This window comes from Ceratocystis lukuohia (assembly GCF_044167205.1).
Source record: "Ceratocystis lukuohia strain C4212 chromosome Unknown Supercontig1_pilon, whole genome shotgun sequence".
Classification (NCBI taxonomy): domain Eukaryota; kingdom Fungi; phylum Ascomycota; class Sordariomycetes; order Microascales; family Ceratocystidaceae; genus Ceratocystis; species Ceratocystis lukuohia.
The window spans coordinates 3,595,054-3,613,459 of record NW_027263520.1 but is presented as its reverse complement, the minus strand read 5'-3'; the positions used below and the strand labels follow the sequence as shown (position 1 = coordinate 3,613,459).

The following is an 18,406-nucleotide window of genomic DNA, read 5'->3' as shown; positions in this document are numbered from 1 at the left end:
ACCACTAGACCATGTCCCCTATTGATTTCCGATAAATATTGACAATAAAACTCTATTTATTCTCTTCGGTCTTTCGGGGCCCACTTTTATGTTAAATACGCTCAAGCTCGTGGAATCCCGGAGCTCCGGACAGGACCGCGTTTTTTGACACCGGTTTTCCGTACTTCTACTGCCTGTGTCTAAGCAGCTCGGGCTACGACTACACAATCCCAATAGGCGCCCACGCGGATCGCTCCCTTATAGCTAGACTCGTCTGCTCAGCTTCTGATCAAAAACTAAGAGAAGAAAAAAACGAAAGGCAGTCAAAACTAATGCGGGCTCGACCTGCCCGTAGCTTATTTCTTGTCTTGTGTTTGCCTTTAGCACTTTCTTTCAAGTGCGATTCTGTCTTTGGCTGTCTTTGGTAGCTTGGTGACATGGGGTCCGGCCTACGGGTTCTTTTCTTTTGGCATGTCTACGCATGCGTCTCTTTCTAGTCCTTGTCGTAGGCGGGGCATCGTAGGAGAGCTGAGTGGTTCTGGAACTGTTGCCGGTACTTCTCGAAGTCCCCATGTCCTAAGATCGCCACTGATATGGTAGCCAGGATTTAAAGACATGTGACAGTCTGTGGCTTTAACCGCCGCTCCCTTTGCCTTTGTCTTTGCGTCTGTCGTCTTGTTTTTGTGGGTTTCCGAGTGGCCGGGAACCCAAATGCAGTGAAACAAGAATGTAGGGGATACGTGCATCTTTGCTGGACCTATCGTGTGCTATGACGTTGGTTTATACTTGGCTTTTACGCTAATTGTCAACTGCTGTCTGCTTGCCTGAGCATACACATCCGGTGTTTGTGTTTCTCAGTACTCAGGCCAGTATATATTGACCACTTCTCCCAACTTCTTTGATCTCAGCACCCGATACCTTTGCCTACTTCCTACTGAAGAAGAAGCCAGGCCCAATGACTTGCCTTTTCTTTCAAGAGTTCAGCCTGCTCCTGTCTATCTACACGGAAGTATAGAGGTCCTTGTGTAGGGCTAGGCGCCTTGGGGGTGGGTTCGTCCCTTTGGAAGACAAGCCGTAACTACCAGCACCATTCCATTTCATTGGCCCAGAGTCAATCGTCGTCCCTATATTCTCGCAGGTTTTGTTATCATGCTTAATAATTTCCGATTTGGGATGAGTAGAAGACACGGTTCAAGGCATGCGGCAAACCCCGACTGACACAACTTGGGTAGCAACTCTCCCTCTCCCAATCCTTGGCGTGATGATTCCCGTGGACATTTAAAAAGTTCAAGTTCGAGCTTAAGTTAGGTAGGTAGGTAGACGCAAAATAATACAGTAAATGAGGCCGATACAACATATAAGATTGAACACCATAACCTTTTTCAAGCTCAAATGCGTTGGAATGATATGTACAGTGGATATATTCGAGTAAAGGGTTCCTTGGCATTGTATGGTCGGTAAATCGGGTTGATATTTCGAGACGTGACAACGCGCGCGGCAAAATAACAACATACAAAGACTCCAAAGAAACAGGTAGACAAGCAAGGGAAATCAGCAGATATAGATTGGATTAGGCACTAGATGAAGCGAATCACAACAAGAAATATGGACGGGGAGACATTCGAACAGACACCATCACCCACAAAAGGCTTTGCATGTACACAGGATAAGCGACGTAGGTAGCGGGAGTTGAAATATGCAAATCCACAAAGAAGAGAAGGGGAATGAATGACGGAGAGGAAACACTCCGTCAATCAGCTACCAATATGTAAATGGTTGGCTTTTCTCTCTGGTTGTCAGGATTTCGTGTCCAATGCACCCGCCGTCTGGACTGTCTCTGGGCTTGCTGCAGCTGTAGCTGTAGTTGTGGAGGCAGAGCCTACCCGGCTTGTAGTTGGCGCAATTTGCTGTGCCCGGCTATCATCGTAGTCATCATCAGAGTGAATATCAGCAGCCAGCTCGAACGATGAGCCAGACAGATTCGATGTATGCAAGGAGCGGTAGTGACCGGCAGGAGCACTAGGAGATGAAGATACATCTCTTGTCTTATCATTGTAACCACTGTCAGTGCTAGTGGCGGTGTTGCCTGATGGTGGTGAATCAGAATTTGTCGGTGTATTGGGAGAGGTCTTGCGGCCAAATCCCCAGCCGCCTCCAGTCTTTCGTTTCTCACCGGCCCACTATATACATATATTAATTAGTTCTTGGCTCATACGGGGTAAATGGACTAGCAAGAACTTACACTAGCCCAGCTGCTCATGTACGAGCTTGCTCGCTCTCCAACCGTCATCACTGGTGCCTTTTCATCAGTGATTGTGCTTTGGTTACTACTCTTGGCACTATTTGGTGCTTGCTCTGGGCCTTGACTCTGAGTCCGAGCCTCGGCTGCTTTTTGCTTTTCCTCTTCGGCCTTCTTGCGCTGTAGCTCGCGAAATGCCTCCATATCGGTCCAGAACTTGTTGACAACTGCCGACGCCCGATCTTTGCCGGCAGCCCAGTTGCGGCCAATTGCTTCTTTGCCTTGAGCTAGCTTGTCATCTAAGTGAAGCTCCTTGACTTGTTCAGAAATTCGCCGCTGCACGTCGTCTATGGTTAAACCACCTGCGCAAGGGTGGCGCGGCTCGACAACGTCGAATATAGCATCGTCTGTATGAGTGTACCACATACGATGGTTCTCAGTACGTGTCCAGGCTTCAATCCAATCGAGACCAAAATCCAAGGCTGGGTCGCCATCAATATGAGCAAGGCGTTTCGATGGATCCTTCTGAATGAAGAGGTGATAGCGGACCGAAGATAACATAGCTATTATATACTCCTCGAATTGCATGCGGATGAATGCTTCAGATCCCATGTACTGAAGATTGGTAGGGTTTGCTGGATTGGCATCATCCCATGTATCGTTGACAGCTTGTGTGAGAAAGTCTATCCAACGACGATCAGCAGCGGTCAGACTAAGAGCTGAGCGCAGAGAGGACGACGTGATGTTTATAGTGTTCTCATCAAGATTGATCAGGATATCTGAGTACCGGTCGCGTTGTTGTAGAAGAAGACTATTGGTGCTGCCCACAATGTAGCTCTTAGTCCCAACATCAGCTAGCACATCTAGCTGTTGCAATGGTGTATATGGCCCGAACAAAGCGCCTTTTCCGAAGATTTGTAATGGCAGGCCCATGAATGCCAGTGTGCTGGCGCGGTCACTACTGCGGAAGCTGACTGATTTGGCTAGCGTCTTTTCGTAAGCATTCAGATCTGGATCGGCACAGTCTTGCATGCTTCGGATCAGTCGTGGGATCAAAGATATTAGACAAAACTGCACCATACAAAGACGGTCACAGCGCGTGCCAAAGAAAAGCATCTTAGGTTGAAGCAAACAGCACTTGAGCAGAACAAGAGTTTGCCACTTGAACTCATGTACGAATTCTCGCAGAGATAGGCCCAAGTACTGGTCACCGCCATCAACATTGGGCGCCATCATGCCGCGACGTTTGTCGTCTGCTAGACTCTCCTGGAAGTGGTGTAAGATTTCAACGTCTGTAAACTCGCGCTGCGCAAACCAAGCCTGTGTGACGATGCTGAGCCGCTCACGCAGCATGCCAAAATGCTGTGGGCTGTCTGTAATAACCACAACGGCTTTCTGTACGGTAGAGCGAGTAACATCCGGCGGGCGAACCTTGAGCATTGTAGAGTCTAGTTGGCGGGTGCAGGCTATCCCGAAGAGAGATATGGCGGGGCCGTTCATGGGGCTTTCGGGGCGGAGAAGCGTAAAGTAGGAAAAGTCCTCGGAGGACCTGTAGTAGCAAATGGAAATGTTAGCGATTGGGTTGGTTCTGGGAATCACATGCAAAAAGAGCTTGTGCAAACAAGTAATCAAGGGAAAGGGAGAGAAGAGAGAAAACAATAAGAAAGGGACCAAAAAGGAGCCCATAAACGTGTAAAAAGGACGATTCATTCAAGTTTGGAGGGGTTGAGCACTCACGCATGCGCTCCGTCACTCAGTGCCATGAACGGGAGTAGTGACCAGCCGTACTCGGCAGCAGGGTCCTGCCCCTCATCAGCCCCAAACCAATACTCGACTTCAGGTCCACGTGCATGATGAAAGTCTACAACGGAAACAAGAGGAATAAACCCAGCTTGGCTCGGTGTTGAGGGCGTGCTCGGTTCGATTTGCGATAAGACTCCGGGTGCGATTTTGAGCACCGGTGTGATGGCGGGTATTGGCGCGGGATCTGTGCTTGCAGCGGCAGGTGGTGAAGAAACAGGCGGTGTAGAGACGGTATCGGCCGCTGACGTCGTGATAGAGGCGGAATTTGGATTAGGCAAAGGGGATCGAGGAGGAGAAGCGGAAGCAGGAGATGGCGGAGAGGGTAAGGTCTGTTTGATATCTTCGGGAGTTGGGGCAACTTCCTCAGTTTGGGCCTGTGGTTCCTTCCACGGATCAATTGGCTCTTCTGTGCTCATTTTCACTCAGTGAAGCTTTTTTTTCGGGGGCCAAACAAGCCAACGGAAAGACTGCCTGTAAGAGAAGGAGCGGGCGAACTAAGAGAGAAGCGTTGGGGGCAGGGGCAGGATATGGGGGGGGGAGAAGGGAAGGCCGAGATCATAGGCAAGAGGCAAGAAGCAAGAGGCAAGAAGCAAGAGGCAAGAAGCAAGAAGCAAGAAGCAAGAGGCAAGAAGCAAGAAGCAAGAAGCAGCGATCAACGACACGATCGTCAGTTATCTTCTTTAAGAAGATTCTCTATACGCTTATCGAGACGTGATTGGTCTGTTCTTTTTGGCCTGCGCTTCCTGTCTCGTCCGTTTTTTTCCCCTGTGTTGCTTGTGCTTCTGCTGTGTTTCTCTCGCTGTCTTATTCGTTGTTGTCTTGGTTGCTTGCTATCTATCTGTCGTGGGGAGAGCAAAAGAAAAAAAAAAGAGAAGCATGCAGGGGAAATTGATTGAAAAGAGTTTAAAAAAAGATAAAAGTCGAAAAGTAATGAATAGAAGAGAAATAAATTGCTTGGGGATGAAACATGACAAAACCAGCAACTACTAGCTGTTACTCTTTCCTCTTCGTGGGCTCCGGGTTTTGTTGACTTCTGATGTTTTGTTAGGAGAAATGAGATCAGAAGGAAATTACCCTTCCCCTTCTCCAAAGCCTCGAAACCCCCAAGACGGACAGGTCCCACTAACTTCTGTTTTGATCGATCAAGCTCTCTTCCTTGGTGGGCTGGTGCGTGTTGGGTTACGGCCATCTTTTCTCGATAAAAAAGCAGCTCAAGATTGTTCATTCATATGTCCTACCTATGCTTTTGTTTTCCTGTATTGACTGCTCTTTCTTACTCTTCTTTGTTCTTCTTCGTCTTGTTCTCGACGAGACAAAGTTTTCAAAGCGTGCCAAGCCAAAATTGCCGCTCGCCTAAGCAAGGCTTGCTTTGAGAAACGCCATGTGCTACAACTCAACTAGTTGTCGATAGTGTATATAACTGCGAAATAGCCGACAAAGCCATTTGGCTCTGCGTTGTCACAACTTGTGTTCACAGGGGTCCACTACCAACAGGGATCTTTTGCTATTACATCAATCAAGGCTCCACGAGATATCGCTGACAACACATCACGGCATGAACAGGCTATGATGTACAAAGGGTCACAATAATTAGGGTTGCACTGTCGCCTTTTACTAGTATTTTAGCCAGTATAGACGATGAGACGGGGAGGGGCAGCATAAATCAATCAAGCGTGTGCCTGGGGGAAGATACCGATAAAAAATTGCCCGCCGTTGACATTGCATCCCCCCCCCCCCATACAGCCTACGCACGCCCACATGTTCAAGGTGACTATGTATTCAAGTCGCTATACAGATCTCTTTACCCTGTATTACTTTCTATCCTATCCTACATACACAAGTACACACAAATGTTTACTCCTCCTTGGCACCGCCCCGGCCAGCACGCTCAGCAGCCTTGACGGACTTGGCATCAGTCTGAGCAGCACCCTGGAGGGACTGGGCAAAGCCGGCAGCAGCCTTGAAGGGACGCTTGAGCTCGCCAACAGCGGGCTGACCAAAGATGTGGATCTTGACTAGGTTGGCCTCGAGGGCAGTCTTGAGGGGCAGGATGCTCTGGATCAGGAGAGGGTTGGTGTACTTCATGTAAAGGTGCAGGACGCACATGATGGCGACGGCTGTAACTTGACCGCGCATAAGAGTACGCAGCTGGGACATATCGTACTCGTGGATGGTAGTGGCTACCAGCTTGGGCTCTTCGGTGGAACCCATGGGGGCAGGCTCGACGTACTTAAGGACAGTCAGATCTACAAATAGAGGGAGATGGCATTAGCAAGGTTTACTGCATTAATTGGACATTTTAATGGATTTCGGATGGACATACCCTTCTTCTTCTGAACCTTAGCCTGGATCACGAGGTAAAGGCCCAGGATAATAACGTTGCTGAGAATGTATCCACCACGGACCATGTTGAGGACATTTGGGTCTTCAAAAGGAACACGCTTTGCGACCTGCATCATGCCAAGCATGATGAGGATGTTGACTCTGAAATGAGGAAATGAAAGGTTAGCACGAACAAGGAGTTATAACGAGGGGATTGTGGTGCTTGTGTGCTTGTGTCATCGTTGCTCGATCGGGGTGGCTCGATTTGATCCCGGTGACTATCTATGGGGGGCGCCGCTGCTGGTCAACTGCAATGGTCTAAAGAGGGCGTAAACGCGTCATATTGGTGGGCGTTGTATTCGTCTCTCCATTAGCCAGTTCAGTCCAATTGGATTCAGCCCGGTTTAGCCAGCCAGTACGAGCATTGGACGCTGGACGCTGGATGCTGGGCGCTGGGTGCTGGGTGCTGGTCGCAAAAAATGAGCGAGTCGCGCACAGAAGAGTTCGTGTATGGCGCACAGCACGGCAATGTGCGACCATGGCGGCCGCAGAAAGAAACCGGTCGATCAAGGCGAGCAATTGCGATGCTTAGAGAGGGAGGGAGAAAGAGACTCACACTGCAGGAGGAAGGCCGGCCATTATGTCTAATGAAAGATTCGCGATGTCGAAAATGGGGGATTAAGATACAAGAGGAAAAAAAGAAGACCGAAAAAAAGAGAGAATGGAAGAGGAGCGCGCAGCCAACAAAGTAACAAGCAGCGAAAGTGAACGTGGAGGGACGATAAGTTGAAGAGGAAGAAAAGAAAGAAGAAGAAAGACGGGAAGAAAAATAATACGTGTGAAGAAATTCAACCAAGAGATGGCGGAGCCTAGCCCGCCTGTCAGTGTAGCGGCAGAAAAGGTACTAGGTACTTGTAGCAATAATATATGGCAAGCAATCAGAAGTGTCCGAAGAGCCCGTACAGCGCTGTAGAGAGGCCCAGCCCTCTATAAGCTACTGAAAATAGAATGCTTGAAAAAACACAAAGTCCATTATAGGGCCCTGTCAAAGGCGCAGGGCAGGGCCTTGTCAAACCGGCACAATCAATCAATACAATTATGGAACCTTCTTTGTGCTTCGGTTTGGCTATTGCAATCTGGCCAGACCAAAACAGGGTAATTAACCCTATCATGGCGGCTTGATCCTTGCGGTGAGTTTGTGTAACCAAGAATTAAGACATTCCCACTAACAGCACTCTTAGTCAACACTATCTTGTCGTCAACTACACACAAAGACCAAGAAAGGTCATGAGAAGCTAGGCAAACAGATTTCCGTGTGGTTCACCTGCTTACATAATGGCCAGCATACACCGCCTATGGCCATAGAGTCACCGGACGCTCTCTCCGACAACAATGCGTGCAACGTTAGGATTCAAACGACCCAGACAAGGCCATCATCCATTCCATCAAAGGATTCCCTGGTGATCCGAATGCGAAACAATCAGCCGAGTGAGCAGGAGACAGCGTAGTGGCATCATACGCGGGAACATACAGTGGAGGAATAGGTAGACCGGGACAGGCAGGTAGCCTATGGGCATCGGTTTGTCCGGTCTGGTGTTGTGATTGGGCGGTTTGATACTAGGTAGGGCAAACATGCGTAACAACTAGACTATTAACAAGACAGAAGGAGACTTATATAAGTGCATGGCAAAGCACTGCTCACCTGCTCTAACTTCTTGTTTTCATCTCATAAAATCACTTCCCCGCTTCTTTTACGTTCAAGTCTCTTGATTGCAAAATTAAGGTTTTTGCTCAAGCCAATAATACACAGAGAGGAAAAGAGACACCGATTACTGCCGATTGATTTCAAGTTTTTGTTTGCATAAAACAAACTGCCACCAATGGCCTACCCCCCTAAACCTGATGGGGCCTACCTCCCAATGCCGCCCGCCCGCTCTCACTCGCCGACAGAGCCGACCTTCTGGTCCCCTCCGTGGCTTTGGAACCATGCAACCAACCAAACGGTCACCCCTCCACGCTACCCACCATACAGCACTACACCACCTCGCCAACCTACGCCGCAAGCTTGCATGGTCTTCCCTCCGCCGCCACACCATACGCACTGCCATCCGCGCCACCACACGCATCAGCAACATCATGTTCCCTGCTGTGGAATCTTCGTTAGCCCTGCACCTACACCACCGAACAACGTTGTGGTACAAGCCGAGGTGCGTGAAGTGCCTCGGTGGGATGCTCCGCCAAGACATACGTACAAGCTCACTCTAGGGCCGTCAACGACAGTAGACTATCTAGTATCCGCCATGGGGACCCCGACAGCACATGATATTCGCGTACATCTTAACCCAGGTCACACAATGCTTCTCTCAGAGTTACGTGGCCGTCATGATGTGGGAATCATGAGGAGGCCAGGGGTTTGGTTTGAAGTTATACGCAAATAGACACAGATGCTTGCTTCCCTTATGTTGACACCACCATATAATTTCTACAACTATATCTAATAAAAGAGAAAAACTACATCAACTACCAGGCTCAAAATGCAATGGAAGTATCATGCAACCTATCAGAAAATTCCGTGCTTTCATGTACTAGTAGTAGGGCCGGCCTGTCCTGAGGCCAGGCCCCATCACGCGCAGCTCTTTCTTCTCTTCCCTTTTCTTCTCGGGCCAAACAGCAGCCTATCACCGGCGCCATCAGCTACCAAGATCAATATAGAGAGGGCTACAACGCAATAAGTGCAAGAAAATAGCCACACTGCAAAAAGCGTAGCATATCACCCATCATGATGATGTTTTAAATACAACTTAGGCATAGCAGAACGAAGGGAAGTAAAAAGAGTCAAAACGAGGGACGAAAGAAGCCACAATAGCACAAGTCATGAATAGTGAACAAGAACGCACACAAAATCAGGGATAAGTAAGAAGAAACCGCCAGAACCAAGCGGTATGTGGAAGTGGGAAAAACGCACGATAACAAGCGAAAATAGAGAAAATGGATGAAAGAACAACACTTAACTTTTCCCCAAAGAAAAAAGACGGAACAAATAAGCAACAAGGAAAGAAACACAACTAAAGAAAAGATAAACACGGTAAGAGCACTAAAAAAAGAAAAAAAAAAGTGAACAAAAACAAAATGCACGCATACGACGCTCGGTCATAACCGTCATCAAACCTATCTCTTTGTTCCCTGTCAAACATACAAGAGAAGAAACAAGTGAAAAGAAGAATAATAAACACGCAACAACGATTAAATCAAAGACCAGACTGTGTGTATGTGTCATCAGCCATCGACGCCACCACAAAGTATGCGTCTCTGGTCATTTGCCATTACAAGCTCAGTAGAGCCTAATGATGACTGGTACGAAACAGGTGATGGAGGCATCGTCTGCTGCACTAGACCTAGAGAAACACAAGGGCCCCCTCGTATGAGAGATAGAGGTCCAACAAGACCGCCGTTGCCGATATCAAAGCCGACGACATTGACATCCATACACCGAGAGAAGGTTTTTGATCGCTAGTACTGCACCTCCTGGTTAAGCATATCAAGAATGCGCCGAGACCGGCTCAATGTTGTTGTCAGAATAGGAACCAAAGGATCAATCGAGCCGGGACCGCCAAGTCGATTGATAAGCTTGTTGCTAGAAGCTAGAACAAGATTCATAATGCGAGGTGTGACTTCCTTGATTTGGGCATCCTATGGTAAGAAGGTTAGAATTAAGCGGAACGCGGGAATAGATGTAGATAAAAAATAACGGCCTTATGCTATTTCATCTTGACAAAACTTACAAATGTTGGCAGATTGTTGTACAAGTAAAGCACACACATGTCCAGCCAAGCGGTCTTGGCACGTAGTAGCGGGCCGGGTTCAAGATTCTGTGCAACGGTAGCGGCAACAGAGAGCTGTACAAGTGGAGGAACATTTTGGAGAATAGCAGGATTAAGTTGGCACCAGAAGTGAGCGAAAACCTCCTGCTCACGTCCACCCTGCAGCCAACGCACAATAGCAGCTTCAAGCTTGTCCTCGTTGACTAGGCTTTGAACGGCCATGATATTGTTGTTTAGAGTTTCATCATACTCATTAACTAGCTCCCCATTGTTAGTAGCGTTACCACTAACGCCACCACCACCACCAAGCTGCTGCGGCTGCTGCTGGTTGCCTTGGTTAGAGAGTGAAACCTGTTGTTGTGGCTGTGGAACAAGCTGCGATTGCGATGCTTTATACATGTGTTGTGGCTGCGACTGGATCGAGACCTGCTGCTGAAGCTGGTGCTGAAGCTGATGTTGTTGCTGATGCTGCATCTGGGGCTGAGATAACGACTGCTGGTGAAGCAGGAGTTGTTGTTGCTGTTGCTGATGCTGATGCTCAATGGACGATTGAGGAGAGGCATGCATATTGTGAGAAGGAGGGCCACGAGGGGAATGATCCATGGCATGGGGCGAGTCATTACCATGCGAGGCCGATGTGAATCGGGTATCGCGAGCCTGGCGCTGCTGTAACTTGAGTATTTCATTCTGGAACTGGCCTTGAGACTGTGCCATGGTTGAAACGGTATCCGAAAGGCGCGTAACAAGGGACAAAAGCTGCTCAATCTTGTTGCGATCACTAGCTCGGTACGAATTCAGCTTGTCTATCTCATCCTGGTAGCGTTCGTGCATTTCAGCAGCAACACGCTCCGTGGCTTGGATATTCATAGCAGTAAAGGATGGAGCCAGGTTCGGGCCTAGGTTAGATAAGAAGTCATCCTGGCACTCCTGGACACGCATCGTGACCATGTTTGAAACCTTGTTTGACAAGACATCCACAAACTGAGGATTCTGAAGCGAACTGTGCAGACACTGCTGGATAACACCCGGAATAATTCGCTGCAACTCCTTCTGAACCACCGAAGAGACATGGCTACTCAGCTTGTTGCTCAGTTGGCTGTTGATTGCATTGGTTGTGGCCTGGTTGATAGCAGGCACAATCGACTCGTGGAACTGCTCGTCAATGATTTTGCCGAGAACCTTCTGTGTATTGCCGTTAAGAACCTCAGACACAAGGTCTAGCAGCTTCATTTGACGCTGATCGAATTCAGTGTCACGAGAACGAATGGTTTCATCGACAACTGAGTTGAGATTCTTGATCGAAGAAACCATGAGATCCGAGAGATTGTGCGAAAGGCGCTGTTCCATGCCCTTGACAGCGTGTTCGATAGCGTCCTGAGAAATATTCAACGACCCCTTCTGCGAGCCTCCAGCCTTGGCGGCAGACTCATTCTTGACAGCAGCCTTGCCAGCAGAGTTGTTACTGAGCAAAGTCACCTCGCCCTGAGGGGCATTCTTCTTCTTCCGCAGTTTACGCTCATTTTTCTCGTTGCCAGTGAGATTGCCATCGTTAGTGTCGCGTTCCTTGGTCTCAATACGAAACTTGGGTGGATCAGACGCAGCAGCCGATGGCTTGTGGTTGGTATCCTCAGCACCCTGAGCAGACGCCTCCTTTCGGGCAGTAGAGAACACGGGGCGTGTTTCCTCGGACGGAAGGGGAGCAATGGTTTTGAGCTTGTCAACAGTGATGACGCCCGCACTCTCAGCATTGATGGCCGAGATGACCTTATTCTCCTTGGACCAACCTAAGTCAGCTTGCTTCATGAAGATGCACGTAACGCCCTTGGAATGCATAGCGTAAAGTTCAAAAAGAGTCTGGTCTTTCTCTTCGGGAGAAGAAGCCGGGTTGGTGAGAATGTCAAGACTGCGCAGAATGCCACGATTACCAAACGAGTACTCACGCACGCCGCTGATAACGGCAGTCGAGTCGGGCTGGGGAATAGTTGAATCGCCAGCGGCAAGACGGCTCATGTAAACAGCCTGGGAAATGCTCTTGAACGAATACTTTGGTGCAGACAGGTGAGCCAGGTAAATTGAGTTACGAGTGGGATGTCCAATAACGAGCATCCCAGTGGCCGGATGGTAGATGACGCTGCAAACGGCGTCTGACTCCTTGGAGTGGGGAAGATTGAACTCCTGGACAGGTTTACCCAAGGCGAGATCCCACAGCTGCAGAGTGTGGTTTTGTTTCATACCAACAATCATGTAGCGTAGGGCACAGCGCTTCTGAAACGGGCGGGCCTTATCCAGCAGCAAGACTGAAGTCGGCCAAGCTTTTTCGCCTTCAGGCGTGCTGGCCAGAGTCAGAAGAGGCTCAGTAATCTCCATATGAGTGTTGGCCGGCATAGGAGCCGAAGGGTCAGAACCCTCGCGAACAGCAACAAGTTCGCGAATATCCCAAAACCTAATGCGGCCAGATTTATCCAACGAAACAACAACAGTATCATCCTGGCTGAACACGAAGTCTTTGCCAGCCTTACCGGTATTGATCTTCAGCGAACAGTCTCTGCTAAGCTTCTCGGAATCGACAACACGGTCGTAACCAGGCTTAAAGTAATCACCTTGCATGATTACCGAGGGCCAAATGATGCTGATGTATTTGCCGCGACCGGTAGCGAAATACTCAGGATGGCCTGAAGACACGCGGGCACGAGTCTTCAAAAGACCGCCAGGAGCATCGCCTTCCTGAGCACTGATAGGAGGCAAGGCAAAGCCATTGAGCTCAGGGTGATCTTCGCCGCTAACAAGGTCCTTGTCATCCTGCCAAATCTTGGCCCAGTACACAGTGCCGCCAATTCCAGTGCCCAATATAACTTCTTGCTTTGAAGTGGCATCATCATTGCCAGTCACAGACATGGACACATTGAAGATTCGGTCCTTTGTGTCGGCGAAAATCTTGGCGTCCTTGCCGTCATCCTGTCTAATGACACGCAAACCGCCAGCCTTGGACATGCCATAGGCCATGTAGCGGGACGTAGCAGTGTACAAATTACGGTCAACCTGGTCGAAGTCCTTCTTGAGACGAGCAATCTCCATAACGGCTGAATCGCGGAAGTACGGGCGAGGCTCTGTCTTTTCATGAAGGGTGATAGAGATCCATGGTTGCATGGGGAAGTTGTATACCTTGACAAGAGGCTCCTCTTTTTCAGCAGAAGCGGCAGCGGTTTCATCCTCTTCAGGATCGGCGTTCTCCCAATTCTCAGCAACGGCTTCATCAGAACTACCTGGGATAACCGCCTCATCCTCGGTTCCGGACTTAGATGCAGTGTTTAAGCCTTCGTCATCATCAGAGATGTGAGCAATGTCATCAGCCTTGGAAGTTTGGGGGGGGATCCAGTTTTCCTTGGAGCCATCTGTCTGCTTAACAGTGGTAGGGGCAGAAACAGGAACAGAGGTGGCAGCAATAGCACGGTCACCCATGGGGATCGAGCTTTTGACTGGTGATTGGGCGGCATGTTTTGAGGCTTGGGTTCCACAAGCGAGTTCAACATGTCATGGTGGGCAGGTGAAGCGGCAGATTCAGGCTTAGAAACACCAGACGCAGAGTCGTGGGTGGCGACAACAGGCCGCTCCGAGGCAGTAATACCCTTGGGCAAATTGTCAAAAAAGCCATCATGATACCCCTGGTTAATGGGAGTGATACTAACGAACGACTCGGTGGTATTTGTGTGGGGGGTCTGAGTCTGGTCAACATTTTGGTCGCGCTGGCGGTTTTCGTGGCTAGGACTTGCAATAGGCAAAGTGCCACTTCCTGGGCGCACAAAATCCATAGAGTTCTGGGGTGATTGTGAATCAGACATGGGTTTCTTCAAAATCTGAAACGACGTGGCAGACGAGGCGTGGCCATCACGGTCGGGCGGCTGGTCCACATGACGAGATCCCGACGCAGAGCCAGCGGGCGAGTCGTCACGAATATCACGGCTAGTGAAAGAATGAATACTTCCAGGTCCGCCGGGGTAGCCATAAACATGACTAGGGTTTGAATGGGCACCAGGATCAGAGCCATAGTAGGGGTTGTTGGTGGCGTTAGCACTGCCGTTATTGTTGTTGTTGCCATTTCCATAATTGGGAATGTGCTGCTCATGGGCAGGATGGTCAAACTTGTATCCTGGGGGGATACTGGAGTGTGAATTTTGGGCAACAGGGGATATGGAGTTCTGGATTGGGAAACGCGAGACGGAGTTGGGGCTCCCAGGTATTTCATGGTGGCCCTGTGACTGCGGCTGCTGCTGCTGCTGTTGCTGCTGCGATTGTGATTGGGGAGTAGGAATTCCAGAGTGGTGACCCTGGGACTGCGAGTCATTGGCAGGGTGAATTTGCTGCTGCTGCTGATCATCCTGTTGGCCGGGCTTAGGGCGGTTGAGGAGATTGAGCAGATAGGCACGAGTATCAGGCGGGGGCGAGCTGTTAAAAACAGATGAGGCGGGAGGCGTGGGCGAGGTGATACCATTGCGGTGATCCTTGATTTCACCCCGCATCATAGCAGCGAGCATACCACTCGGATCAGGAGCCACAGGAGCAGGAGCCATGATGCGAGCATTTGCCGAAGCAACAGTAGTTATGGGAAACATCTGAGGCTCGACAGGCTGCGACTTTGATTGCTGGGGTGACTGAGCCTGGGGCTGTAGCTGGGTCTGAGCCTGGGGCTGTGACGGATAGCGTTGTTGATGGTCATTCTGATGATCATACTGCTGCGATAGACTTGAAGGGCCGTGTAGCTGGTGAATGGACTGGGGGCCCTTTCCATTGAACTTGAGAAGGTTCAACAGGTCAACGCTTCCACTGCCACCGACCGGTGGTGTAGGAGCAGGAGGAAGATTTCCATCCATCCTGTCCGAGGTACCTATTATGGAAGACTAAGGCGATAGCGGTGATCTTTTTTTTTCAGGTATATCGCGTGGGTTCGCGTCAGGTGGTGAGATTGTCGGTAGATACTAAGTAACAAGTATCTCGAGACGGTTTCAAAGCTCAGACTTTTCAGACGAGCTTGAAGGGCACACAGCGAAGCGAATCGAACCGACCGAAGGCAAGACAGGACCAGTTCTAAACAGTAGCAAAAGGTATAATAGAGCAAGCAGAGCGATGGGGAAAGATAAGCTAGGCCAGTATACCGTTGTAAGCGGTGTAGGAAGAAAAAAAAAAGAGAGAGAATGAATAACCAAGGACGACGGAAAAGATCAAGAGAACGAAGGAACAAAGAAAAGAAAAGAAAAAAAAAATAAGATGAGGCTACGCAGAAAGGGATGCGAGCTGGTCAATTGGCTGAACACGGCGAAAATTTGCCTCGATGATGATGATGATGATACAAAGGGATACAGGAGAGGGAAAAAAAAAAGGAGATTTATGATGGCAGAAGCAAAAAGAAAGCCCGCGATAATTTCTGGGAGAGATTTTTTTGAATCACGTCTTTTGTTTGCTTGTTATTTGTGAACAAAGTATCAAAGGGGGAAAAGAGTAAAAAAAAAAGGGTAAAAAAAAAGAATCAGTGCGCAAAATGGCGGTAATAATCTATGAAGTCGAAGAAGGTTGGGCTTGGCTTCGCTAGCTTGGCTTCGTTGGGCAGAAGTGAGGGGGGGTTTGAGAGTCAGAAAGAAGGAGGAAGAATAAAAGAGGAGGAAGTGGGAAAGGAATGAGATGGAAGAAAATGCTTGCTGAAGACTTTTTCTTTGGGGCTTGTTGTAGGTCTTTCTTCACCTTGTTGGCCCTTTGCTAGCCTTTAGCTAGGCTTTGTTGGCCCTATTCAGGTTCCGGACCCAGAAAATGGAAGGAAGGAAGCTTTTTTGTTTGCATGTGCAACCTGTTGATTGGATGAAGCTAGTTAGTCCACTCGGGACAAGGCTGAGAACAAGGAAGGGGAGAGGAAAAGGCTGAACTTTCAGTGGACTTCAGTGCCTCTTACCAGCCTCTTCATCCCCTGTAGCCTTCTGTAAACTTCTGTGGGAACCTGCAAATAAACAGGGCGCTTGGGAACTCTGGCATGTGGTCCGTGCGCGGGAACACCAGATGCAAAACACAAGGTCTGAGGAATCGAGCAACATCAAGTAGAATTGTGATTGCTCTTTTTTTAATATTGGGGCTGCTTGTCTCGCACAAAATACACACAGGAAAGCAAAAAAAAAAAAATAAGAAGGAGAAGAATACGGAGAGGCGGAAGTGAAAAACTAATCATCACATGGGCGTGACGGCAAGAACTGTCTATACCGGTCTTTGCATATAGCACGTAATTACCACTGCACAAAACTAACTGCCTTGTTACAAGGCGGTGAGGTGACTAAGTCAGCACACAAGGCGCAAATGGCAGGGAATGTGCTAAGGTGGTGGAAATTTGACGACCCGGTTGAAGCAAGATACCGAGGCCTCAGCAGCGAGCTACAGGTAGCGATCCATACAGTTAGGTAGGTAGGTAGGTACCTTGATAAGATATACCCTTTTCAACCAGCCATCTTATGATGTATTATGAATCAAAATCGACGATCAGGAAAAGGCAGGTAGCTGGCTAGTCTTGTGCTATTCGCTCACCATCAAAAGTCTCCCCCAAGCAAACGGGCAGGTATCCAGTACCTTTCTAGCTCTCCAGCCTTCTTTTAACTGGGGCTTTCTTGGTCTCTGCATTTCTTGTCTTTGACTGCAAATCTCTGGGAAAATTGGCTGGTCCAAACCCTACCAAGGCCATAAAGCTAGCAACTACTGGGGTTTTGGACCTGTTCTCCTCCTATATTTCGGTTGCGAACGCGAAACATGCGCCCTGTTGTATTTTTCTTTTTTGTTTTCCCTCCACCCTAAAGATCTAGATGAAGGGCCAACAACCCAGGCCAGGTTAGAAGAGAACGACTTGTTTATGCATGCTGATGCTGGCCTCGAATTTTATGGCAACAAAGGAACCGCGTCCTTCTGGGGATACACACACGCTTATCTCTCTCTTCCTTTGCGTACATACATAGGCATGTACCGCTTGCCTCCTCTTATCTTTTGCCCACACAGAAACAGATCAACAAAAAGAATTGGTCAATATGCTGCCACGGTTCACAATTGTGGGGCCTACGCCATTATTGTCTTCTTCCATGTGTCTAGTATCTGCAGTATGCATGTTATCCATACACCTGCCTGCACATAAAACAGGTAAGCATGCATCACTAACAGACAAAACGAGACAGGCAAGATAAAATAGGAGAACGGCCAGTCAAAATATGTGTCAATAAGGGAAAGCTAGAGGGCAGGAGAATGGCAAAGCGCTGATCAGTAGCCGGTTCCAGCCTCCGCCATAATTGTTCACAAACTCTAAGGCCAGCGCATCATCTGATCCATACCCCGCAGTGCCAGCTCGTTTACGAAAGAAAAAGAGGATACAAACCTTCGATCTGGCTGCGGAGGAATGAAACGTTGACGGAGGGCATCAGGTGTTGTTGGCTTAAATGAAGAAAAAGGGTGAAGGTTGGTCGTTGGATTGTTTACGTGCTAACCCTACCCACTCCAGAGGGGCCTGAGTTTTGCATCACGTGATATGATATACAGCAAGCACAACCTGCAACCCTATTACATTGTCTGGACGACCCTGGTTACACGGCCGGCCTCACGGTTAGCCTCACAAACAAGAGCAGCTACGTAAGCACATGCACACATGTGCATGAATCAATGTAGCCAGCGGGCTTTGTATCCATGCTGTTAATGTGTCTCAGTGCTGCAACCTAACTGAACACAGCATCTTTGCTCTTCCATTTTCCTCGCTATAGCCGTAACTTCATGTGGGTTTTTTTCTTGGAACAAGCTTAGACGTCTGGGAGCTAGGCCTTATCAACTTCATGCTATGTAAGTAGTGGGTAACCCTTAAGCCTGTGGGTTACACTCCTCTGGGGCTCCATGACGCATGGCGCATGGCGCATGGCGGAGCACTGGTCTACGTAAAAGACTGTCCATTATAAGCTGATTGATATCTTGGTCTGGGAATGTCTTTATTATATTTTAAGGTTATTTCCTGTCTCAGCATCGGGAACAAAATGTAATAGCAATAGCTAGGAAATAAGGAGGAAAAGGGTCCCTGAATCTTGAAAGGGACTTTTTTTTTGTCTTGAGGGGCGAGGGCGATCAATTCAGTGGCATGCCGTTTCCCTTTTTCAACTTATATTGCTACTTGTATTTCTTTGCCATCCTTTGCCATGTTGCTTCTCCCTTCTACTGTGTATGTTCATCCACAAGGACAAGATAT

General features: G+C 48.7%; 4 protein-coding genes across 4 annotated transcripts; 1 reads left to right on the top strand and 3 right to left on the bottom strand.

The window, feature by feature from the left end:
* Positions 1 to 1,775: 1,775 nt before the first annotated feature.
* HOO65_010911 (Late secretory pathway protein AVL9) lies at positions 1,776 to 4,437 on the bottom strand (the record flags this gene model as incomplete). The annotated part of the gene is made up of 3 exons (XM_071005438.1): positions 1,776 to 2,159; positions 2,222 to 3,806; positions 3,956 to 4,437. 3 exons carry the CDS (start codon positions 4,435 to 4,437, stop codon positions 1,776 to 1,778), a joined length of 2,451 nt encoding a protein of 816 aa, XP_070862733.1.
* A 1,438-nt stretch (positions 4,438 to 5,875) lies between these two features.
* HOO65_010910 (Inorganic phosphate transport protein PHO88) lies at positions 5,876 to 6,489 on the bottom strand (the record flags this gene model as incomplete). The annotated part of the gene is made up of 2 exons (XM_071006176.1): positions 5,876 to 6,267; positions 6,345 to 6,489. The coding sequence occupies 2 exons, from the start codon at positions 6,487 to 6,489 to the stop codon at positions 5,876 to 5,878; spliced, it is 537 nt and encodes a 178-aa protein (XP_070862732.1).
* Positions 6,490 to 8,329: 1,840 nt separating this feature from the next.
* Positions 8,330 to 8,666, top strand: HOO65_010909 (uncharacterized protein; the record flags this gene model as incomplete). The annotated part of the gene is made up of 2 exons (XM_071006232.1): positions 8,330 to 8,550; positions 8,609 to 8,666. The coding sequence occupies 2 exons, from the start codon at positions 8,330 to 8,332 to the stop codon at positions 8,664 to 8,666; spliced, it is 279 nt and encodes a 92-aa protein (XP_070862731.1).
* A 1,187-nt stretch (positions 8,667 to 9,853) lies between these two features.
* Positions 9,854 to 15,032, bottom strand: HOO65_010908 (uncharacterized protein; the record flags this gene model as incomplete). Its single annotated transcript, XM_071005249.1, has 3 exons — positions 9,854 to 10,033; positions 10,126 to 13,560; positions 13,620 to 15,032. 3 exons carry the CDS (start codon positions 15,030 to 15,032, stop codon positions 9,854 to 9,856), a joined length of 5,028 nt encoding a protein of 1,675 aa, XP_070862730.1.
* Between the last annotated feature and the right edge of the window lie 3,374 nt (positions 15,033 to 18,406).